The 21,886-nt window shown below is 38.1% G+C and overlaps 1 protein-coding gene across 1 annotated transcript; it reads right to left on the bottom strand.

Annotated features, from left to right (window-relative positions):
• Positions 1-7,105: 7,105 nt before the first annotated feature.
• Positions 7,106-8,819, bottom strand: LOC123453332 (G/T mismatch-specific thymine DNA glycosylase-like). Its single transcript, XM_045130347.1, has one exon. It carries the CDS (start codon positions 8,784-8,786, stop codon positions 7,548-7,550), a length of 1,239 nt encoding a protein of 412 aa, XP_044986282.1. The 5' UTR covers positions 8,787-8,819; the 3' UTR covers positions 7,106-7,547.
• Positions 8,820-21,886: the final 13,067 nt, after the last annotated feature.

Below are 21,886 nucleotides of genomic sequence, written 5' to 3'. Positions count from 1 at the left end.
ATCCATTTTTCTGCAAATTTCATAACTTCATCTTTCTTTACTGCTGAGTAGAACTCCATTGTATAAATGTGCCATATCTTTGTTAACCACTCATCAGTTGAGGGACATCTAGGCTGGTTCCATTTCCCAGCTATTATAAATTGAGCAGCAATAAACATGGTTCAACACATACTTCTAAGGAAATGAGATGATTCCTTCGGATATATGCCTAGGAGTGCTATAGCTGGGTCATATGGTAGATCAAACTTTAGCTGTTTTAGGAACCTCCACACTGATTTCCACAATGGCTGGGCAAGATTGCATTCCCACCAGCAGTGTAGAAGGTTTCCTCTTTTTCCACATCCTTGCCAACATTTATGATCATTTGTTTCCATGATGGTGGCCAATCTGACAGGAGTGAGATGGAATCTCAATATAGTTTTAATCTGCATTTCCCTGATGACTAGTGACATAGAACATTTTTTTAGATGCTTATGTGTCATTCATATTTCTTCCTTAGAGAATGCTCTATTTAGCTCCATAGCCCATTTTTTGACAGGCTTGTTTGATTCCTCATTATTTAACATTTTGTGTTCTTTGTATATCCTAGATAATAATCCTCTATCAGATATATAGCTGGTGAAGATTTTTTCCCATTCTGTAGGTTGCCTCTGTGCTTTTTTCACTGTGTCCTGTGCAGCACAAAATCCTTGTAATTTCATGAGATCCCAGTGATTAATCTGTTTTTATTGCCTGAACAATTGGGGTTGTATTCAGAAAGTCTTTGCCAAGACCAATATGTTGAAGGGTTTCCCCTACTTTTTCCTCTAGCAGTTTCAGAGTTTCAGGTCTGATGTTAAGGTCTTTAATCCATTTGGACTTAATTCTTGTGCATAGAGAGAGAAGAATCTATTTTTATCCTTCTGCAGATATATATTCAGTTTTCCTGAAACCATTTGCTGAAGAGGCTGTCTTTTCTCCATTGAGTATTTTGGGTATTTTTATCGAATAACACATGGCTATAGCTACTTGGGCTTACATCTGGGTCCTCTATTCTGTACCACTGATCTACATGTCTGTTTTTGTGCCAGTACCACACTGTTTTTGTTACTATGGCTCTGTAGTATAGGTTAAAATCAGGTATGGTGATACCACCAGCCTTACTTTTGCTGCTCAGTATTACTTTAGATATTCGAGGTTTTTGTGATTCCAAATGAAATTTTGGATTGTTTTTTCTATTTCCATGAAGAATGCCTTTGGAATTTTGATAGGGATTGCATTAAATGTGTAGATTGCTTTAGGTAAGATAGCCATTTTCACAATATTGATTCTTCCAATCCAGGAACAAGGGATTTTTCTCCACTTTCTAGTGTCTTCTGCAATTTCTCGCTTGAGTGTTTTAAATTTCTCATTGTAGAGATTCTTTACTTCCTTGGTTAGGTTTATTCCAAGGTACTTTATTTTATTTTATTTTTTTTTGATGCAGTTGTGAATGGGAGTGATTCTCTGATTTCATCCTTTGTGTGTTTGTTGTTAGCATATATGAAGGCTACTGATTTCTGTGTATTTATTTTGTTTTCTGCTTCATGGCTGTAGGTTTTAATTAGCTCTAACAGTTTGCTAGTAGAGTCTTTAGGGTCCTTTATGTATAGAATCATGTCATCTGCATATAATGATAACTTGATCTCTTCCCTTCTAATTTGTATCCCTTTTATGTGTGTCTCTTGCCTTACTGCTATGGCTAGGACTTCCAAAACTATATTAAATAAAAGTGGGGACAGTGGACACCCTTGTCTTGTTCCTGATTTTAGTGGAAAGCTTCCAGTTTTTCCCCATTTAGTCATATGTTGGCTGTAGGCTTGTCATAAATAGCTTTTATTATATTGAGATATGTTCCTTCTATTCTCAGTCTCTGTAGGACTTTTATCATGAAGGGATGTTGGATTTTGTCAAATACTTTCTCTGTGTCCAATGAGATGATCATGTGATTTTTGTCCTTCAACCCGTTTATATAATGTATTACATTTATAGATTTGTATAAGTTGAACCATCCCTGCATCTCTGGGATAAAGCCTACTTGGTCAGTGTGAATGATCTTTTTGATATACTCTTGTATTCTGTTTGCCAATATTTTGTTGATAATTTTTGCATCTATGTTCATGAGAGAGATTGGTCTATAATATTCTTTTTTTGTTCTATCTTTGCCTGGTTTTGGTATCATGGTGATGCTGGCTTCATAGAAGGAGTTTGGTAGAATTCCTTCTTTTTCTATTTCCTGGAAAATCTTAGAAAGCAATGGTGTTAGCTATTCATTAAAAGTCTGGTAAAATTCAGCAGTGAATCCATCTGGGCCTCGGCTTTTTTTAGCTGGGAGATTATTGATAACTGTTTGGATCTCCATGTTTGTTATAGGTCTATTTAAGTGATTAATCTCATTTTGATTTAATTTAGGTAGGTCATGTAAATCAAGGAAATAATCCATTTCTTTCAGATTTTCATACTTTGTGGAGTATATGCTTTTATAGTATGTCCCTATGAGTTTTTGAATTTCTCTGGCATCTGTTGTGATGTTACCTTTTTCATCTTTGATTTTCTTAATTTGTGTCTCTTCTCTCTTTCTTTTGGCCAAATTTGCTAAGGGTTTATCAATCTTGTTTATCCTTTCAAAGAACCAACTCTTTGTTTCATTAATTCTTTGGAAAGCTTTTTTTTGTTTCTATTTCATTAGTTTCTGCCCTATTCTTTATTATTTCTTCCAGCCTACTGATTTTTGGTTTGCCTTGTTCTTCTTTTTCCAAGGCTTTAAGGTGAAGCATTAGGTTGTTTACTTGCTTCCTGTATCTGCATTGGCACCTCTTTCCCAATTTGGGGGAAATTTTCCCCTATGATTTTGTGGAAGATGCCTACTATGCCTTTGGAGTGGAAATCTCCTTCTAGTATGCCCTACATTCTTATATTTGATCTTTTCATAGTGTCCTGAATATCTTGAAATTCCCACTCATACTTTTCTATAAGTTTGTCTTTCTCTTTGTTGGACTGTATTAGATCTGACACCTGGTCTTCTAGCTTAGATATTCTATCCTTTCCTTCATCCATTCTACTGGTGAGGTTTTCTACAGAGATTTTTATTTCATTAACTATGTCCTTCATTGCTACTAATTCTGACTGGTTTTTCTTTATTATTTCTATTTCCTTATTTATGTCTTGTATTGCCCTCTTTATTTCATTAAATTGGTGTCCTACATCTTTGATTTCCTGTTTGATTCATTTGATTTCTTCTTTGATTCTTTTGATTTTTTTTCTTTGACCTCTTTGAACATATTTATAATCATTCTTTTGAAATCTTTCTCAGGCATTTCCTCTAACTCGTTCTCACTGGAGGTCATTTTTGATGCATTAATACTTTTAGGTGGATTTATATTGTCTTGCTTTTTAGTGTTTCTTGTGTTATAATGTATATATTTTTGCATCTTGGATTAAGTTAATGCTTGGATTTTCTAGCTATCTGGGTATTCTTAGCTGTATCAATTGATCTGATGTTTTATATCTTAAGAGTAGGAGCTTAAGTTGTTATGTGTGGCTCTTAAGACTGTCAGAGTGTCTACAAAGGTGCTCCTAGGGGTTGAGTTTGCCTGCTATGGGAGTATTCAAGTAGGCTGAGTGGAATAAAATACAGGTAGATTCTATAAGTTAACTAAACACTGTACACATTCCATCAAAAACAGCCCCAAGTATGTATGAAATAGTAGTTATTATAACAACCAGATCCTCTATTAACAAAGAGGTTACGATTTCTGGTCTGTTTAGGGATCCAAGTCAGCTTGTGACCAAGTGAGACCCTTCCCTGGTACAATCCCAGTTACCTTGGATGATTTTGGTCTCAGTCAAGTTGCTGCCTGGTGGTCGGGCTGCTGTTCTGATTTCTGGAGCTGGGCACTGGCTTTTCCTGTGCAGCAAACTGAGCCTGGCAACTGTGGCTCTGCAGATCCGCACCCCTGCTGCTGGAACTGCTGCTGCTCAAGCTGCAGCTGCTGGGTCTGTCGCCTCTGTTGCTGAAACTGCTGCTTCTGGGTCCACCGCCGCTGCTGCCACTGAGTCTGCTGCTGCGGGATCTGCCCCTGCAGCCTTTGAAGCTGCTGCTGCTTGGTCTTCCGCTGCTGCCACTACTGGATCTGCTGCTGCCGGGGTGCGGTTACCAGTGCCGGAGTTGCTGAAGTTGCTGCCAGACTCTGCTCCTTCTTGGGTCCTACTCTTGGCTCAAGTTGGCGTGGCCGGATCCTGGGACTGCTGCTCTGTTTGCTAAAGCTGGGCTCAGGTGGTGGGGGAGGAGAGGGTACTGCAGCTGCTCTAGTTCTCTCGCTCTTCCACATGTTCTTCTACCTCATGGTCTGCTCCTCCTTTGCTCACTCCCGCTTTCCCTTCATGTTTCCTGAGTTGTGGAGAGCTCCCGTGTAAGTGGAAGCTCCCCTCAACTGGCTTTTCCTGCGGCTTGAGCCGAACCTGAAGCTTCTGGTGCACCACCACCGCTGCCGTGGTTGGCAGAGCTGCTGGGGCCACTTTTGCCGGCCTGTGCAGACTCTGGATGCTCTGGATCTCTTCTACTTCTCCGCTGCTGCTTCAGTTTCCTATACACTTCACTTTTTAATAAAAGTGTGTATTTTGCTGAATTTTTTTGGTCTTTTTCCCCCATAGGCTGCTTTGGTGTGGTACCTACGCTGCCATCTTAACCAGAAGTCTCTATTTCCCTTTTTTTTGGAATATCTTTTTCTATTCTTCCACCGTAGGGTCTTTTACCTGTAAGAAGAGTTTCTTAAAGAGAGAAACAGGATGTATCCTTTTTTTTTTTTCCCTGTTTCAGCCTGTGTTTTGATTGAGGAGTTGAGTCCATTGACATCCAGAGTTATTACCAAAAGGTGTGAGTTAACCCCTGTCATTTTTTTTTTTTGTGTGTGGACTTTGGTGTTTTCTTGATCTTTTTTTAAACATATATTCTAGCTTTGATTTTTTTTTTTCCCCTCTGTTGCCTGTTGAATACGTTTATTCTTGTCTTCAGTGTGAAATATTTCATCAAGAATTCTCTGCAGGGCTGGCTAAGTGTTCAAATATAGAGGAAAGTCTATCAGAATAGCAGTCAATTTTTCAGTGAAAATTCTAAAACTCAGAGGACTTTCAATACATGAAATACTTCATTACAAGTCCTTCTGACTTTTAGAGTTTCCACTGAAAAATTGGTTGCTATTCTGATGGGATTGCTTTTATATTTTGAGATGTGTGTCTTTTACATCTTTCAGTGCTCCTTTTTTCCTATATGTTTAGTGGTTTGAGTACAATATGTTGTGAGGAATTACTTTCAGGTCCTCTCTATTAGTTGTTCTTTATGCCTCTTGCAAGAGATGTACCTGGATGTGCCTCTTTTTCTTAGGACTTGGGAATATTTCTTTAATAATTTTACTAAAAATATTTCTATGCTTTTCCCACTAAGTTCTTCTCCTTCTTCTAAGCTCAAAATTCAAACATTTGTTTTCTGGGTTTCCCATATTGTTCTCATGTGTGCATACTTTTTTTTAACTTTTGATTTTTCACACTACTTTATTTCTTCCACCTTTTCCCCAAGACCTGTTAGTCTGTTCTGTTCCCCACCTGAGCCATTCCATCTCTAAGGAGCTTTTCTTTTTTTGTTTTCTTTTTTTTTTATTCATTATTCTACATATTCAATACAAGAGAAAGTAAACCGACATCAGCTTTAATAGGGGAAAAGAACACCAGTAAGCTTTGGTTCAGAAAGAGCCTGTACCATAAGCATAGCCATTCACGCCATTTATTGTAAAATTCATCAGACTTCCATACGAATTTAAAAATCTTCTCAATATTATTTAATGAAAAGTCCCGTCCTGTCATGTACAGGATACACCAACACGACTAAAACACCAAGATTATATGCTTGGGAAATCTCCACACCCATTCTCTAGCATACTTGTCATAATTTAAAGGGTATTTTCTCCACTCAAATAAGGTTATCTATGACAAAGGTACAATAGTTATATACCAAAGCAATACCTAGTTACATGCTTTACATAGTCCCATGAAAAAATAATTCAGTTGCTCCTAATCCCTGCTGCAAGGCACTTCAAAGCACCCGCACAAAACGTCCATGTAAACAGCAGTACAGTGCACCATTTAAATAACATGAATGACTTGAACACAGCTTGACCTAGACTTAAGGGGAAATAAAATCCATTGTTGCCACAGCTAAAAGGCATATTAAGATTCAGAAGAATGTTTCTCTTATAAATAGAAGGACAGACTACACAATCTCCTGTGGGGAACATAAAAACCTCACTGATAATTCATATTGTAGAAACAGCATGCTCCTTGGGGATGCATCAGACCAGAATGCTCAGGAGTGATTAGGAGTGGAAGCAAATGGCATTTCTGAATACCCAGCTTTAATGTCCACCAGACCTAGTAGACTGGACTATTTATAGCACCACAGGAAATGTATTAGAAAACCACAAAGGTACATGATTCCAGCCAACCTGTTCATGAGGCTCACTTGTCCACAGTAACCAACAGCAATGATGCACAGAATTTGTTAAATTATTGGCTTATTAGTTTTACTACCAAGAGGAATTCTGAATTATTTTAGTACATCTCATATACACAGAGAACCAGTTAAATATGATTATCAAACACTTGCAGCATCTTGTTGCTCACCCTGAAAGTTCATTTCCTATCACCTTCCATGCCAACCTCAAAGTGAAGGAGGATAAATTCAAAGAGGCGATGAATCCTGACAGAGAAATTCAGTTTCTTCTCTGTTGAGCAAGACACAGATGAATGACAAACTGTGAAAGGTCTACTGCATTCTCTCAAACCTAGCAGCTCAGCAGAACAGTTTCTGCCTCCAGGAGGACTAACACACAGGAGTGAGGCCCAAGGTAGGGCTTGTGGCCCCATCAGCTGTGTCCCTACAAGGCCACACTCTTATGTTTCTACTAAGCAATTCTCACAGACACTCACCACTGGGAGAGTAGAGGTCTGAGTGTGACCAACCCTGGAGACCTGAGTTTACCCTCAGCCTCTGAAAGAAACTGGTCAGACTCCAATGAGGGCTAGCCAGGCCAGCTTCATATAGGACATCAGCACATGTGCCTCTTTGCCAATGATAATTATGATCAGCATGCCCTTCTTAGGCAGTGAAAGGGATAATGGCATATCTAGGGTTGTTATGCACAGTGAAGAATCAACTGTAAATGTTCAGACTGTTACATTTTAAAATTACTGATCAAAGCAACTCCCCAAAGAAAACTGATTTCTTCATAAATGAAATATAGTATATAAAAATCTGGAATGATAGTTATTCAAATACAAAAACTCACATATAAAACCTCTACTTTTTCATCCCAAACTACTTGGGTTCATACAGTTGATTCTACCACACAACTGTTCTGTACTGTATTACACTGCTAGAGTAAAGCACTAATAATACTTCAGTTAGTGAACTGAGGTCTATGTCTTGGTAACTGCATTAAACTGCAGCACTGAGGCAGAGCCGAGAAGCACCATCCTTAGGCACGGCTGCCTTCTTCCTGCTCCGGAGTGCCACCATTATTAAAGGTAGGAATCTGGTCTGTAAACGACTGGGTCATCCACTGCCCATTCGGAATGTCACTCAAAGCTGATTCTCCTCTCAACTCCGCACTGTCAGACAGCCCGTTTGAAGGTAGGCCACCGGGCACACTGTTGCACAGGGTCTGGCCGTAGGCACCGCCATATGCTGCCTCGTAGCCTGGATCATACTTCTCTTCCTTGACAGCCACCTTCTTGGCATCCTCTTGGGCAAGCTGCAGGTCGAATGTGTATTGTATTTCCTGAACGTCTGTGTTCCGTTCAATGCCTTTCAACTGGTCCCTCAAGTCCTTCAGCTTAATGTAGTAATGGACTTTGTCCTGGGCTCGGGGAAACTGAGCACATCTTGCACTGGACGATGGCATGACATAGCAGAGAGTTTCTGTGTCTGGGATCTTATGGGGTTGAAGCCCAAATTCCAAGTTCTTAACTTTTACTCCAAAAACTTCTTTACTAAAAATTTCATAAGTACATTTTCCATTAAACACTGCTATTCGTGGTTGATATTTCTGTAATTTCTGTACTAGAATACGCCCTCCTTCACGAAATTCTTTACTGGAAAGATCTTTGTTGCCTGGTGTCGTCCTTTCCACCATGTTGGTAAATCCAATCCCATACTTTCCAGGTAAGGTGTGGTCATCCATATGATTCAGCTGCACCTCACTCAGTCCAGACATGAACAGACACTTCCAAAAATGGTTTCCAGGTCCAGGATAATGATGTCCTTTGTAAGCAGCCATTAGTCCTGGGTTAATGCCAATAATCACGATATCTAGATTGAAGGTCAAAATATCAGGAAGAGTCTTGGTCAAGAGTTCAGCTTCGGAAACGCCATTGAAACGATCTACTTTTCTTTTCACTTTAAATGTGTCTGTAATTTTTTCTTGATTTTCTTGCTTTTCTTTTGACTTTGTAGACTTGCCAGATTTTTTTGATGCAGCCGGTTTTTTGGGTTCCACTGGGGCCTGAGGTTCTGTTGTTCTGGCTTTTCTTTTCCTTCGTTTTGGAGCCTCTGGTGCTGGTTCCTGGGCGGGAGCTGGGGTAGGACCTTCTGCTGGCACTTGCTGTTCATTCGTGACGGCCATGTTAGGAGCTTCCGCCATCATTTGTTGAAATGGAAATGAATAAAAATCCTGAGCTTGCTCAAGGGAATAGCTGCGCGCGCCCTCCGCTTCCATGGCCCGGGGGCCGCTCCTCCGGCCGGGCCCTCGGCGCCTCGTCTCTGCGGAGTGCCATGCGGCGCCTCTGCCACGCCGGAGCCTCGGACCGATGGCCGGCAGGAGGACTTGGACGGCGGCTGGCCTCAGCTCCTCCCCACGCCGCTACATCACCGCCCCCTTTTTTTGTTTTCTGAGTGCTAGAATTAAAGACATGTACCACCATGGCCATCTTCCATGGAACTTTTAAAAATTCAGTCTCCATTACTGTTTATTTTTGCTTCTGTCTCTTTATTTAGTTCCTTTTTGCTATCGTAGATTGACTTTCTTATTTCATTTATTTGATTGTGTTCTCATGGAGTTATTCAAAGTTTATATCCTTTTTGGATCCATTCAGGTATCTATTGAATTCTTGCATTTGAGTTCTCTTGGATTTTCTTCATGCATTTATTCACATACTCTTTGAGTTTATGGTACATATTTGTCATAATCTGTGTTTTGGGATACTTGGTCTGGAATCTTCTCCTAGTAGTTGTTGGAGGGTCCTACACTGGGGCTAGGCACTCTTGGTGGGATGTGCTGCCTTATTTATTCTCAGTAGTTTTGCATTGGGATTTGGCCACACAGGTATATTTCCTTTGACTTGTTTATAATGTAGCAACTGAAGTTCCACTAGGGACATTTGGCTGGGTTTAGGGAAGGAAGTGATTGGTACCTCATTGGCTTGCTTCAGGTGCTCTGCTCTCTGCCAGTGAGAACACATGGCTAGGTTGAGAGAAGAAAAGTATCAATCAGGGTTGCTCCCTTGGTGGGCATGCGCTTGGTTGAGGCAGGGGACCAACTGGAAAATCACTGGTCTGGGGCTGGGGCAGGCTTGCTGCCTTAGCAATCTGGGTGGGTTTTGGCAGAGTGAGGTGCTGACAGTAGTAACTCAGTGGGCCAAGATCGGGACTGCCCCTGTATTGGACATGCAGCTGGATTTGTAGGGGATACCAAATACTTCTTATGGCCAGTTAGACACTGTATGTTTTAAATAATTGTTTGGATTATATTCTTCTCTAAGATTTATTAATTAAATTACAAACATTAAAAAGTTATATTAAAATGTAGTATTCACACCTGAACAAAAGCCATCATTAATCTGGGGTAGTGCAGTATTTGACATTCAATTATGAGTAATTGAGATTGGATACCCAGAATCCACATAAAAGTTAGGTACAGTAGATAAGCAGGAGATCAGCAAGCTATGAACCAGCCAAGCCAAGAATACACTTGTGCAATAGTGGCATACAGGCTGTGTGTAACCAACTGCTCTATGATTGGTCATAAGACCTGGTGCTGAGAACCAAGTCAGTATCCCATGGCTAGGAAACATAAAGACTACAGGGAAAAGCTCCAATGGCTCTCTGAGCATCAAGAGTGAGTATACACACAAAAAGTTTATCAAATAACTATGCATATCCTCTTTAATACAAACTGCTCTCGCTCTTGGTAGGAGAATCTGTTCAATTTTATAGATTGAGTACTGAGGAGATCCACAAACATAAGAAAAGATGGCAAACTGACCATCACAATATGTCTCACTTCTAACACTTTACCCAGGGCCCACGAGACACTGCAGTGGAAGCAGAAATAGGAATATGGCTTTCATTGCTAGCTTGAAAACAAGTACTAGGGAAATGGCAGGAGACAACATCAAAACCCATCAAAGCAGAAACTCAGAAGCCACAGAAAGCTCAACACTAAATCAGACTGCCAACAGGCCCACCATGGCTCAGGGAACATTGCTGAAGAGGGGAGCAGAAAAATTGTAAGAGCCACAGAGTAAGTGCATAGGAATATTTTGAGGTGGAGTACCCCACATAGAAGGAGGTCTTTATGACCCCATACTGAATACTAAGAACCCCACAAAGTAAGAACACTCAGGGAAAAGGAAATGGGAGTGTGGGGGTGAGTGGATCTAGAGTTTAACCTCATAATTTTTTTTTAATTAAGCATAGTGGTAAACTTCTGTATTCCTAATGCTGGGGAAGTAGAGGCAGAGAATGTTTGGGGACTTTCTGGGTGAATACTCTAGACAAATCAGTGTGATTCAGGTTAAGTGGGAAACCCTGTCTCAAAATATTAGTTGGAAAATGATTGAGGAAGATACTCAATGTTCACCTCTGGCCTCCACACTTATGTTCACATACCCACACACATACAAACATGCATACACACATGAACATTGCACATACATATATGATATACATGTATACACACATGCATATCAATTATACATATGCATATAAACAGGATTTTGATAAATGAAGATTATTTATTTTAGTAATTTTTGCCACTACATTTAATTATTGTATACTTCTTAAGATTGGTCAGTCACATAATTACTTTCACTTATTCATTAAGCAGTTGAGCAAATATTGACTAAGTGGGTCCTACTGTCCAAGAATATGCAGTTGATGAGAGATATATCTCTGTTATCTCTATTATGAAGTATATAGTAATGCTGGAATGCAGATGACCATAGAGAAGCACATGAAATGAGTACCTGACACATGGAAGAATTTTTTTCTTATTAAGTAGAAACTTTGTATGGATATATCATTTCCCTCCTCCTTGCCCACATTCTACTGAGGGCCTTGGTGATTAGACAAGACTTCTTTTTTTCCACTAATTTTTAAAACATATTTTATTTATTTATTTGAGAGAGAGAGAGGAAAAGGCAGAGAAAAAGAGAGAACGGGCATGCCAGGGCCTCCAGCCACTGCAAACACACTCCAGTTACATGTGCCCCTTTGTGCATCTCTCTTACATGCGTCCTGTGCTTACATGCATACTGCGGAATTGAAACAGTGTCCTTAGGCTTTGCAGGTAAACACCTTAACTGCTAAGCCATTTACGTAGCCCTGAACAAAACTTCTTAAGGGACCACAACAGGGAGGGAAGGGTGGATCCCACAGAATGCAAAACGGTGTTTAATGGTGAAGTAGAGATGAGTGGAGTTTTAGAGAGGAATTTGGATATACTACCACAGACTACATTCTTAAAACCTTCCTAACATGCACCTTGAATTCAATAGAGTATCAGTAAACTGGTAGAAGTCTTAGTGATCATGCTGGGTGTACAGAAAAACTCACTGTGGCTGTCTGCCATCTTCTGTGCGGTCAGTTTTACAGGACTGCACATTTATGCATATGTAGATGGAAGTTTCATCATTAAATAAACAGTGTTTTCATAGTCAATCTCTTGTTAACTTTCAATGGTCAGTGAGATTTTGCAACTTTCATTTCTCCTGGATTTCTCATATAACGTTCTCATATAACTTCAGACTTCACATATTTAGTTAATTTTACTGGTGTTGGTGGATTTACTGTTTTCAACCAAATGTGACATAACTTTAATTCATATGAATAATGCTGTCTGTGCTTGGCTTTTGAATTCTTTTAGAATATAAAGATGATCTTCTGGAAGTGGGACAAAACCTTTACAGCTGAGAAGTGCTGTGATAAGTGAGTCCAGTCCAGAAATAATCATGTTCTTGTATTACCACTGGGCACTGGGATTTCTCTTGTGCTCAACATTGATTTGGATCTATGAAATCAAGTATGCCAAATTTGTCATCAAACTCTTAGAACTTGGGAGAAAGAATGGAGCTTGAAATTACTTTTTCAGAAAAAGAGCTTTTTATTAATATTGGAAACTAGCCACAGTGATTCAAGGTACAGTGGAAAGCAGAACCATGTCTCTTTCAGTTTGAAATAACATGAACTTTCTTGCAAAGTGCATTACTTCAAAGAGCTGAACGTGTGTACTGCTGTGTTGCTTGAAAATCAGAGCTGGAGGGGGGACGAGTAATTGAATAATGTCTTTCCTCCCAAAGATGTCAGCTGGTTTTCCTGAACAGTCTCGTTTGTCCACTGCTCTGGCATCCATCAAGCCTGGCTACTTAACATCAAATTGTCCAGGTGATAAGCTCAGAATTGACCCTGTGCCTGCATTTTGACAATTGGTTAGGTTGGCCTGGTTTCTCTATTTCAGCTCAGTAGGCTAACACTAGAGAGAAGAGAGAAACTTGCCTTCCAGATTCTTGTACTGCAAATTACTTTCACTGTTCAAAGTAGTTCAATTTACCTGTATGTTAGGCTATCAGTGCACCAGTGGAAAGAACTTTGTATTACAATATCTGTATGCAAAAGTCCTGCCTGTTTGGCACTTTTTTTTTTTTTTTTTTTTTTTTTTTTTGCTGATTCTGTTAGTTTATATTATGGATTCAATTCTGTGCTCCAGTGATAATAGTTGAACCCTAACCACCATTAAACCAGGGTTCAAGTCCTAGTCTTTACTACCTCAGAATATCACAGCATACAAAAATAATCAACAAATATTTCTTATAGGTACAAGGAAAGTATAACAGAAAATACTTGTTTTAGAGATACCAATAATGGGATTGAAGTCACACCATGTAGGTCCTTTATTGAAAAATCACCATTCATTTATAGAAAAAGGAAACTTGAACACAGAGCTGCACAACCAGAGTCTGTGTAGACTTCAGAGGGAGCAGTATCTTGCCAACATCTAGATCTTTGATTTCCAGCTGCCAGAAGTGTGATGAAATAATTTTTTGTTGCTTAAGATATTCAGCTTTTGGTTCTTTGTTATAGTAGCCCTAAACTCACTTACTCGTTTTACTCAAATAACTCATGGTTTTAATTTTAACCTTTGTTTCATTAAAATTTCCACTGTGTTAAAGGTAAATTGTAGGATCCTAGAGCATAAGGGGCTTCCTCAATAGATTTCTCTGATTTGAACTGTTCTATTATAAAGTTTTTCATTTATTCAAGTTTAAAGCTGGCACCTAAATCTGTTTTGTGTAACAGATTCCTCCTAATTGAAATATTCTCTCCTAAAGAGAAAAAGGAGGGGCTGACTCAGGAAGTCAAGTCTGGTATACCTGAAACTTAAAGGTCACACAACCACTGCAAAGGTTATGTTAATTAGAAACTGAAAAACGTCTTCCTAAGCAGGAGGAAGGAGGTTCAGGAAACTCAGTAAATCAAAAGACCTGGAAAAGGGACTTTCCTTACTGAACTGCCTGCAGTTCATGTAGTGTGCTCTAGACTCTCCAACCAGCTGAGCTCCTGCGGAGTAGAGATGCAACTTCTGTGAGTCATCACTTATGCTTGGGCGGGCTTTGCAGTGATGCATCTGCCTTGAGTCATCCATGCTCCTGTAAGTAACTGCTCATCCTGTTCTGCAAGTAACTCCAATGCTCACTGGTTCACCAAAACTAATTTTGATGTAATTATATTATGGTCGGTTTGTGCCCAACCTTGGGTGAAGATGTGCGTTTGCATTTCCCCAGGGGAAGAGTTTCCGGTCACAACCCACTACCAAGTAGCTTAGTGGCATGCTTGCCATTTTTTTCCAGAAGCACTGTGGGAATGATTATGACCCTTCCAAAGTACATCAGTAGGCTATAATTGTCCATGCCAAGCTAGATAAATCAGTGCTAAAGTCTTTTGGCACAGTCTCAAAATTATGCCATAATGATTTTTGTATATAAAAGTCCTTCATACTACCTTCAACTCTGAAAATAAAATTTAGAAGCCCATAATGTGGCTTTAGAATCATTAAGGTAATTAAAGATGAGATTAACCATACCTCAGGTTGGAGGACCTCGTGTTACCAGTTCATAATCTTTCAGAATTCTTTAAGTTGGATATTTAATAGAAATGCTTGAAAATTAGTCATTTGCAAAACACTGTGTAAAAGACACAAAGTAAATTTTTAAACAGAGAGTTCCCCTTAATGTCCAACTTTATAAATACTTAATGAGGCTAAGTCAAGAGGAATATTAACTCATTTCATTGTTTATTGCCAAAACTTCATGTTGTACCTTGTAGACATTGTTGTCCTGCTTGAAGAATGCTCCACTGCAAGGTAATGCCACATTTCAGTTGCCAAAGCATATGTACCATAGATGAGAGAGAAGATAAATGTTAAAATAATTATGTTCAAGCCAGATGTGATTTAAATAGTCTTGAATGTTATTGAATTTCGTAGGTTATACACATAGGTTACATACAGATACACAATCACATACACATGTACACACACCCATGTAGGATGACAGAGGGAAGGGGGGCAAGAGTAAGCATGCAAACAAGAACATGGGAAAGGACACAAGAGTGGTGGTTCACAAACTCTCCTGAAATGATGGATGGAGTTTCATGGTAATGAATCTCATCAAATATGACCTAACCTCTTAAAGGTTCTATCACCTAATACTATCATGACGACAAATCAATTTCAACACAAGTGTCAGAAAGGAAGACATTTGAACTGTGACATCCTGCCCCTGGTCCTTCCAAAACCCCTGCTCCTACATATAAAATGTATTATTTTCTTTCTAGTAGCCTCCCTATCTTAACCATTTCACCATTACCTCAAAAGTATAAGAATTAAATTCCCATGTAACTTAGATATGGATGAGACACAAGGCACATATCTTCCTGATGTAAATTGTTATGTGAGTATGTGAAATTCAAATGTTACCTTATTGTTTTTAAAGAAAACAAATCTCATCACAAAATACAGTTCCCTCACCCATACGCAGTCATAATAATGGAGAGACACACACAGAATACACATTGCCTTCTAAAATGGAAAGAAAGGAGTAGCTGGCATCAAGTAAGCCAACATAATACCAAATTGTAAAGCTTGAGAATAATTTTCCTTGATATCATGTCCTACATCTTGGACACATTGGAGTGGGATTTGGAGTCTTTAAATTCCCACTCCCATTATAGACATAGCCAGTGAAACCACTCTTATGAGTGGGAGTCTTATGACTGCATCTTGTCCTAGGCTAAAATTACACAATAGTAACTTTACCTGTTTGTATTCTTGGGATAACCTTGTCCTTGAGCTCCTGCCACAGCATTGCTACAATAGAAACTGTCCATAGGGCTTTCCTTCTGTAGCCCACCTCTGACTACTTGCTTTGAATTCTAGGTAAAAAGTGGTTCTTCCGTATGGCTTATGTACGTTGTGCACCTATAAAGACAGCACCATATGGGTACAGTCAAGGTTTATAGCCTGTGCCTTCTAGAGCAATGACCAGAGCTGTACCATGGAGTATTTTGAACTCCTAATGGGGTGGTGGTAGGGTCATGCCAGGATGTGCTTCGCTGGAATGCAGGGATCAGATACTTGAGGTGGTGTGGCACAGTGAACTCTGAAGTCCTGTCATGCCTCTCTGGAAAGCTTGCCCTCAGGAGTTTGAGAGCCTAGGATGGGAGAAACAGCTTTTCAGGTCTCTGAAATGCTTAAGCAGTTATTCTTTCTTGCTTTGAAGAAAGCTCACTTGGTTTCTGTCCATACAAATCTCCTTAGTAACTAGTTAATTGGCCACATTCTTAATTTTCTCCCCTAAATGAACTACTTTATTCACATTGTTAGGATGAAAAACAATCCCAGATATTTATGTCTTGCTTTTTTTTTTTTTTGTTGTTGTTGGTTTGTTTGTTTTTCAAGGCAGGGTTTTACTCTAGTCCAGCTGATGTGGAATTCATTATGTAATTTCAGGGTGGCCTCGAACTCACGGCGATCCTCCAACCTCTGCCTCTCAAGTGCTGTGATTAAAGGCATGCACCACCATGCCTGGCTTTCTTGCTTCCTTCCTAATTATGAATTTTATCTTAATTTTTCCTCTCTTCTTGCATTTTATTATATACAGTTAAGATAATCCATATTACATTTTGAATGCTATGCTGTATAGCATTTATTGAGCTGAATATATCTAGTTTGTTGCTCTTAAATTCTGCCTATCATGAAAATTGGTGGGCATGGAAATAATTCACCAAGTACTATGTCACCAAGGATGGCGTTTTCTGGTTTCTGAAACCCTTTTCTTCATTTTTGGTTGATATCTCATCATGATGGTTTTTATTAACACTACAGTTACTAACATGCTGATCATGACCCTTAAAATTCAGCTCATCTTTAAAAAGTTTTATACTTTCTCTAGAACATGCCCCTCTGGATTCACACCAGAATTGCCCTCAATGTTCTGCACTTGGTAAAACAGATTTCGTATAGTAAATGTGTACCTTTCAACTTAATTATAATTGTTTATTAGTTCTGAAAGATTTTTGTCAAATATTTTAAACATTATTTTACTTTTTGCTTCCCAGTTTGTATACCTTGAATTTCCTTTGCTTGTTCCATTGCATGAAGTAGACTTTTGAGCTTGGTATTGATCAGTTCTGTAATCACCACTGATCTTAACAGGAAAGTGTCTATTCTCATCACTAAGCATGAAACCAGCTGATGGCAGTTCTTCTTCAAATTAAAAGTTACCTTCAGTTCGGAGTTTGCAGAGAAATATTTATCATGAATAATTATTGATGTCTTTCAATGCTCTCTTTAAATCTATTAATAATACATAATTTTCCATCTTTAATCTATTGGTCTGTAGTCTATTAATCTTTCAAATGGGTTTATTTGGGAGAATGACTGATATTAGAACTGGGTAAATCAATTTATAAGAGAGAAATATAAAGCTTGACTTTTCACACATGCCTTCTTCAGTGCAACCTTGTTGTAGTAAAGCTGATATTTTCAAAACTAATTGTTGTCTTTTACCACTCCTCAACTGTGTTGGAACTTGTAAAGTAGTAAGTTTAATGTTTCTTGCATGTTAGTAGAGCCCTTAGAATTTCTGACAAAAATGACATACACAGGGGCTGGAGAGATTGCTTAGTGGTTAGGGCATTTGCCTGCAAAGCCAATGGATCCTGGTTTGACTCTCCAGAACCCACACAGGCCAGATGTACAGGGGGCACATGCATCTGGAGTTTGTCTGCAGTAGCTGGAGGCCCTAGCATGCCCATTCTCTCCCCACTTTCTCTCTCTCAAATAAATAAATAATTTTTTAAAAAAAAATGGTATACACATTATGAAAATTTTCACTAAGAAATTTTATTCAATAAAATAGCTATAATAATAGATAAATAGTAAATAACCAGTAGTTATTTTCTTCTTTCTTCCTCTATTTTTTTCTTCCCCTTCCTACTGGGATTTGTTGGAGTTTTCTAAAACTTACACTATGTTCAAGAATTATGTCACATGTTGCAAAGAATATATTATATTTCAATGTGATACTAAATATTTATATGTTTTACCGTATGAAATATTCTGCTATGTGTAACCCAGTAAGATAGACAATAAAACAGTTAGATTAGTAAAAATATTGTGTACCTTGTTGAGAAAAAATGTGGAAGGGGCAACACATTTATTTTATTAAAATTAAAACAATATAATTGAAACATATTATTATGCAGTGACTTGGACAAATTATTTCTATAACTTAAACATTTTCTCAGTGCTTGGATAAGCTGCTAATTAATTAATTTTAATAAATATGCATTGCTTATGAGTAACCTGAGAGCAGAATTTTTTTTTCAAAGATCATTTTGGTGTGGAAAAAAAGAGCATGAACTTGAATTCAGGAACCTATTAAGAAATAACTGCTATATATTAATATTATACATAGTACAAATGCAAAAATATGTATGAAATAGCTCACTGGCCACTGTTAACAGTGAAATTCATCTTACAAATCTCATAGTATGTTACTTGTAAACCTGTTTAGAGAGTCAGTGATAAATATGTCATGGAAAGAGGATTCATTCATTGAAAAGGTTTTGAAAATGTTGCATACTCTAACTCCACATTGAAGATGAAAAAGTCACCAAATAAATGTACCCAAACTCATATGCTCTTATTTCAATATGTTTAAGCCATTGCCCCCCAAAAAACTGATTTCAACTAATTATATAAAGAACAACCTAATTATTTCCTCTTCAACAGTATTTTGTAATAATAAAACCTTACTTAGAAAACACTATCTTAGCAGCATAAAATGCTGTGTTTCATGGGGGAATAAATATACTACTAATAATAACATGTAACAATATGAAATATATTAAAATTAACAGTAATGTTAATAAATATGTGGTATAATAAATATATTATTAAAAGCACACTGGGAAGAGTTATCAATCTCCTTGAAGTTCTCTGAGAATAATTCTTTCAAGTTGCTATATTATTCAGGGAAGTACAGCAGCAGCCATTTCTCAAATTTCAATTATTGAGTTCCATAAGTGCTTATGTTTTGCTTATATAATAGTTGGAATAAAAGTTAGTAGAAAGAATTGCTTTATCATATCACTCACTCATTGAGGCTTTCTCCAATAATATTCTGAGCATCTGGAATATTTACTTGATTCTGTTCACTTGAGTCTTATTCCATATCTCCCTATGTAGACATATACATAGTTTTGAGGAATAAGGTAATACCATTTTTACAAATTCTTGGTCTGGAATATGGCTATCTAGCTCTGTGACTATAGTGTCATGCAAGAAGAAAACACAGTCTTTATTGGACATTTGAAGTTCCCATTCCCAATGTTGAATTGTTTAGGAGTTTATTATTGGGATGGAATAGGCACAGGGAGCTACACTGATTGTAATTTTAGAATAATAGAACAGTTGGGAGTAAAGATTATTAGTTACTTTTTTACAATGATTTTAAATGTTGGAGGTACATGGCTAGAACTATAAAGAGAATGAACTTTAAGCACATAGATGGCATTTGGATATTTGGAAATAAAGAAAAATCATTTGTCAACACAATTACAAAAGGGGAAGAGAAAGACCAAGAATAAGAAAAGGAAAGAACCGCCAGGTATGGTGGTGCACGCCTTTAATCCCAGCACTCGGGAGGCAGAGGTAGGAGGATTGCCATGAATTTAAGGCCACCCTGAGATGTCAGAGTTAATTTCAGGTCAGCCTGGACCACAGTGAGACCCTCTCTCAAAAAACAAAAATAAAATAAAATTAAATAAAAGGAAAGAAGAGAGAGAAAGAGAGAGAGAGAGAGAGAAAGAGCCCAGAGAGGGGAGGAAGAGTAATAAGAGGAGGAAGAAGAAAGTGAGCCAATAATTGTGTGAAAGATGGAGAGCTCAGTGATGCTGGAGAAATGAGAAAATGCAAAGTCACTTTCATGATCAAAGATTAGTTTATTCAAGGTATGTGATGTCCAATAGGGAAAAAAAAAGTCCTTTTGCCAAAGAAGATACCTAAGGCCTTTCCTTCTTAAAGTAGCATGAATAGTTTTGTGCACTTTAAGTACAAAAATAAATGTTTTATTATTAGTTAAAAACAAAACCTTTGAGACTATTCCTTAAAACATGTTTTCAAACTTATTGCTTGACTAATGGAAAACATTTGTGTTGGGAACATTTCAGCTGATACAGGTTTTCTCCACAATATCAATATTTTGTAAATACCAGATTTTTTTTGGAAAAATAAGGAAAAAAATTTCAGTACCCACAATCATGCTATAAAATAAATGACTGAGTGGTTAACTCTGAGTGCTCCAACTTTGACTGCTGATGCTTGCATGTTGTATTTCTGGGAAGGTGGAAATGATTGTCACATTTTGATTTATTTAGAAGAATAAATGCAAAATGAGATATTTCTGTGCAATAGAAAGGAAATAGCTGCTAAGTGAATCCTGATTTGCGGCATAATCAAAGCTTGAAAATTTCCATATTTGTTTATTTGTGAGTATTTCCTTTGTTGACTTTTAAATGGATGTCTATAAAAGATTTAATATTTTTGGCACAGAGTTTTTAAAAAAAAAAACCATGTTGCCATTTTGGAATGTGTATAAGGAAATAAAAACACATTGGGATTCCAGTTCTTACTCTGTTTAAAGACAGAGAATCCTATTGAACCTTGGGTATATTATTGAATTACAGCTTCCTATGGATCTTTGAATTATCCAATCACAGTTATGCACTTTTTTAACTCTTCTTGTATTACTCTCTTTCTCTTGTCTTTCTTGTTTCTGAACACTATAGTAGACCTGTACTTTTGTCTTACCCACCCTACAACAGATTTGTAATGTTCCATGTATATGGAGAGTGATTAGAAGGAGAGGAAAAGCAGAGGGAGAATTTTAACCCTGCTTTCTGTAGAACAGTCATGTCTACCAAATGGTCTACTATGATCACAGATGACCTCACTGTGGCTTGGCTTCCTTTCCTGTCCTACTTTGTACCAACACAAATCCATAAGGCTATTAGTGTTCACTCCAAACAGGGATCTTGATCCAAGACATGTTAGGCATTCATCCAGTTGCCATCTCTATTGCTTCAGCCCTTTGCCTTCGTGAAACTACTTACTCCATGGCAACTTACTCTCTGTTCTTCTCCTACTTAGTATGCTTGGTTGTGGTCTGCCTGCTTCTCCCCAGTGTGGAATTACAAGCATGTGCCATCATGTCCAGCATTTATATGGGTACTAGTAATCAAACTCAGGTCTTCATGCTTGTGAAGCAAGAAATTTGCTGACTGCATTAGCTCTCCAGTTCATAGAAATACCATGTTAATCCTTCTGTATCTTTAGAAATGGCCATATGCATTTTACTCCCTTCTCCTTATCCTATCAGCTTCTGACTGATCATGTTAGCTTATACCCTTTATACCCTATAAATAGTTCTTAAATTAATGCCCTCAATTCTGTGTTTTCTTTTCCTCCTACAGTTAATGAATAAGGTTAATAGGATGAATTATGACATGAATAAGGAATTATATATGTTTACCCTCTTTTCTAGTTTCCCTTATGGTCAGATTATGGGCTAGACCATTATGGAGAAGGAACTCTGAGTGCAAATGATATATGCCTCTCCTAGCCTGAAAAAATGCAAAAGCAGACTTCTTTTGCTCCTGCCTCACAATCTGTGAGAAAAATATCCACATGCCACATGACTACCCTGGGTCAGAGTTGACAGGGACAATCTAAAACTTCAGTGTTTATTCTATACCATTCATTCTATTTGTTCGTCTAATTATTCCTTTTTTTTCTTAATTTTTTATGTTTTCTTAATTTTTTTTGTTTATTTATTTGAAAGAGACAGACAGAGAGAGAGAGAGAGAGAGAGAGAGAGAGAGAGAGAGAGAGAGAGAGAGAGTGGGAGAGAATGGGCTCGCCAGGGCCTCTGGCCACTACAAACGAAGTGTGCCCCTTGTGCATCTGGCTAACGTGGCTCC

Source organism: Jaculus jaculus, chromosome 11, assembly GCF_020740685.1.
Source record: "Jaculus jaculus isolate mJacJac1 chromosome 11, mJacJac1.mat.Y.cur, whole genome shotgun sequence".
NCBI classification, from domain to species: Eukaryota; Metazoa; Chordata; class Mammalia; order Rodentia; family Dipodidae; genus Jaculus; species Jaculus jaculus.
Note: the sequence above shows the minus strand (reverse complement) of the source record. Positions and strands in the feature narration are given on the sequence as shown.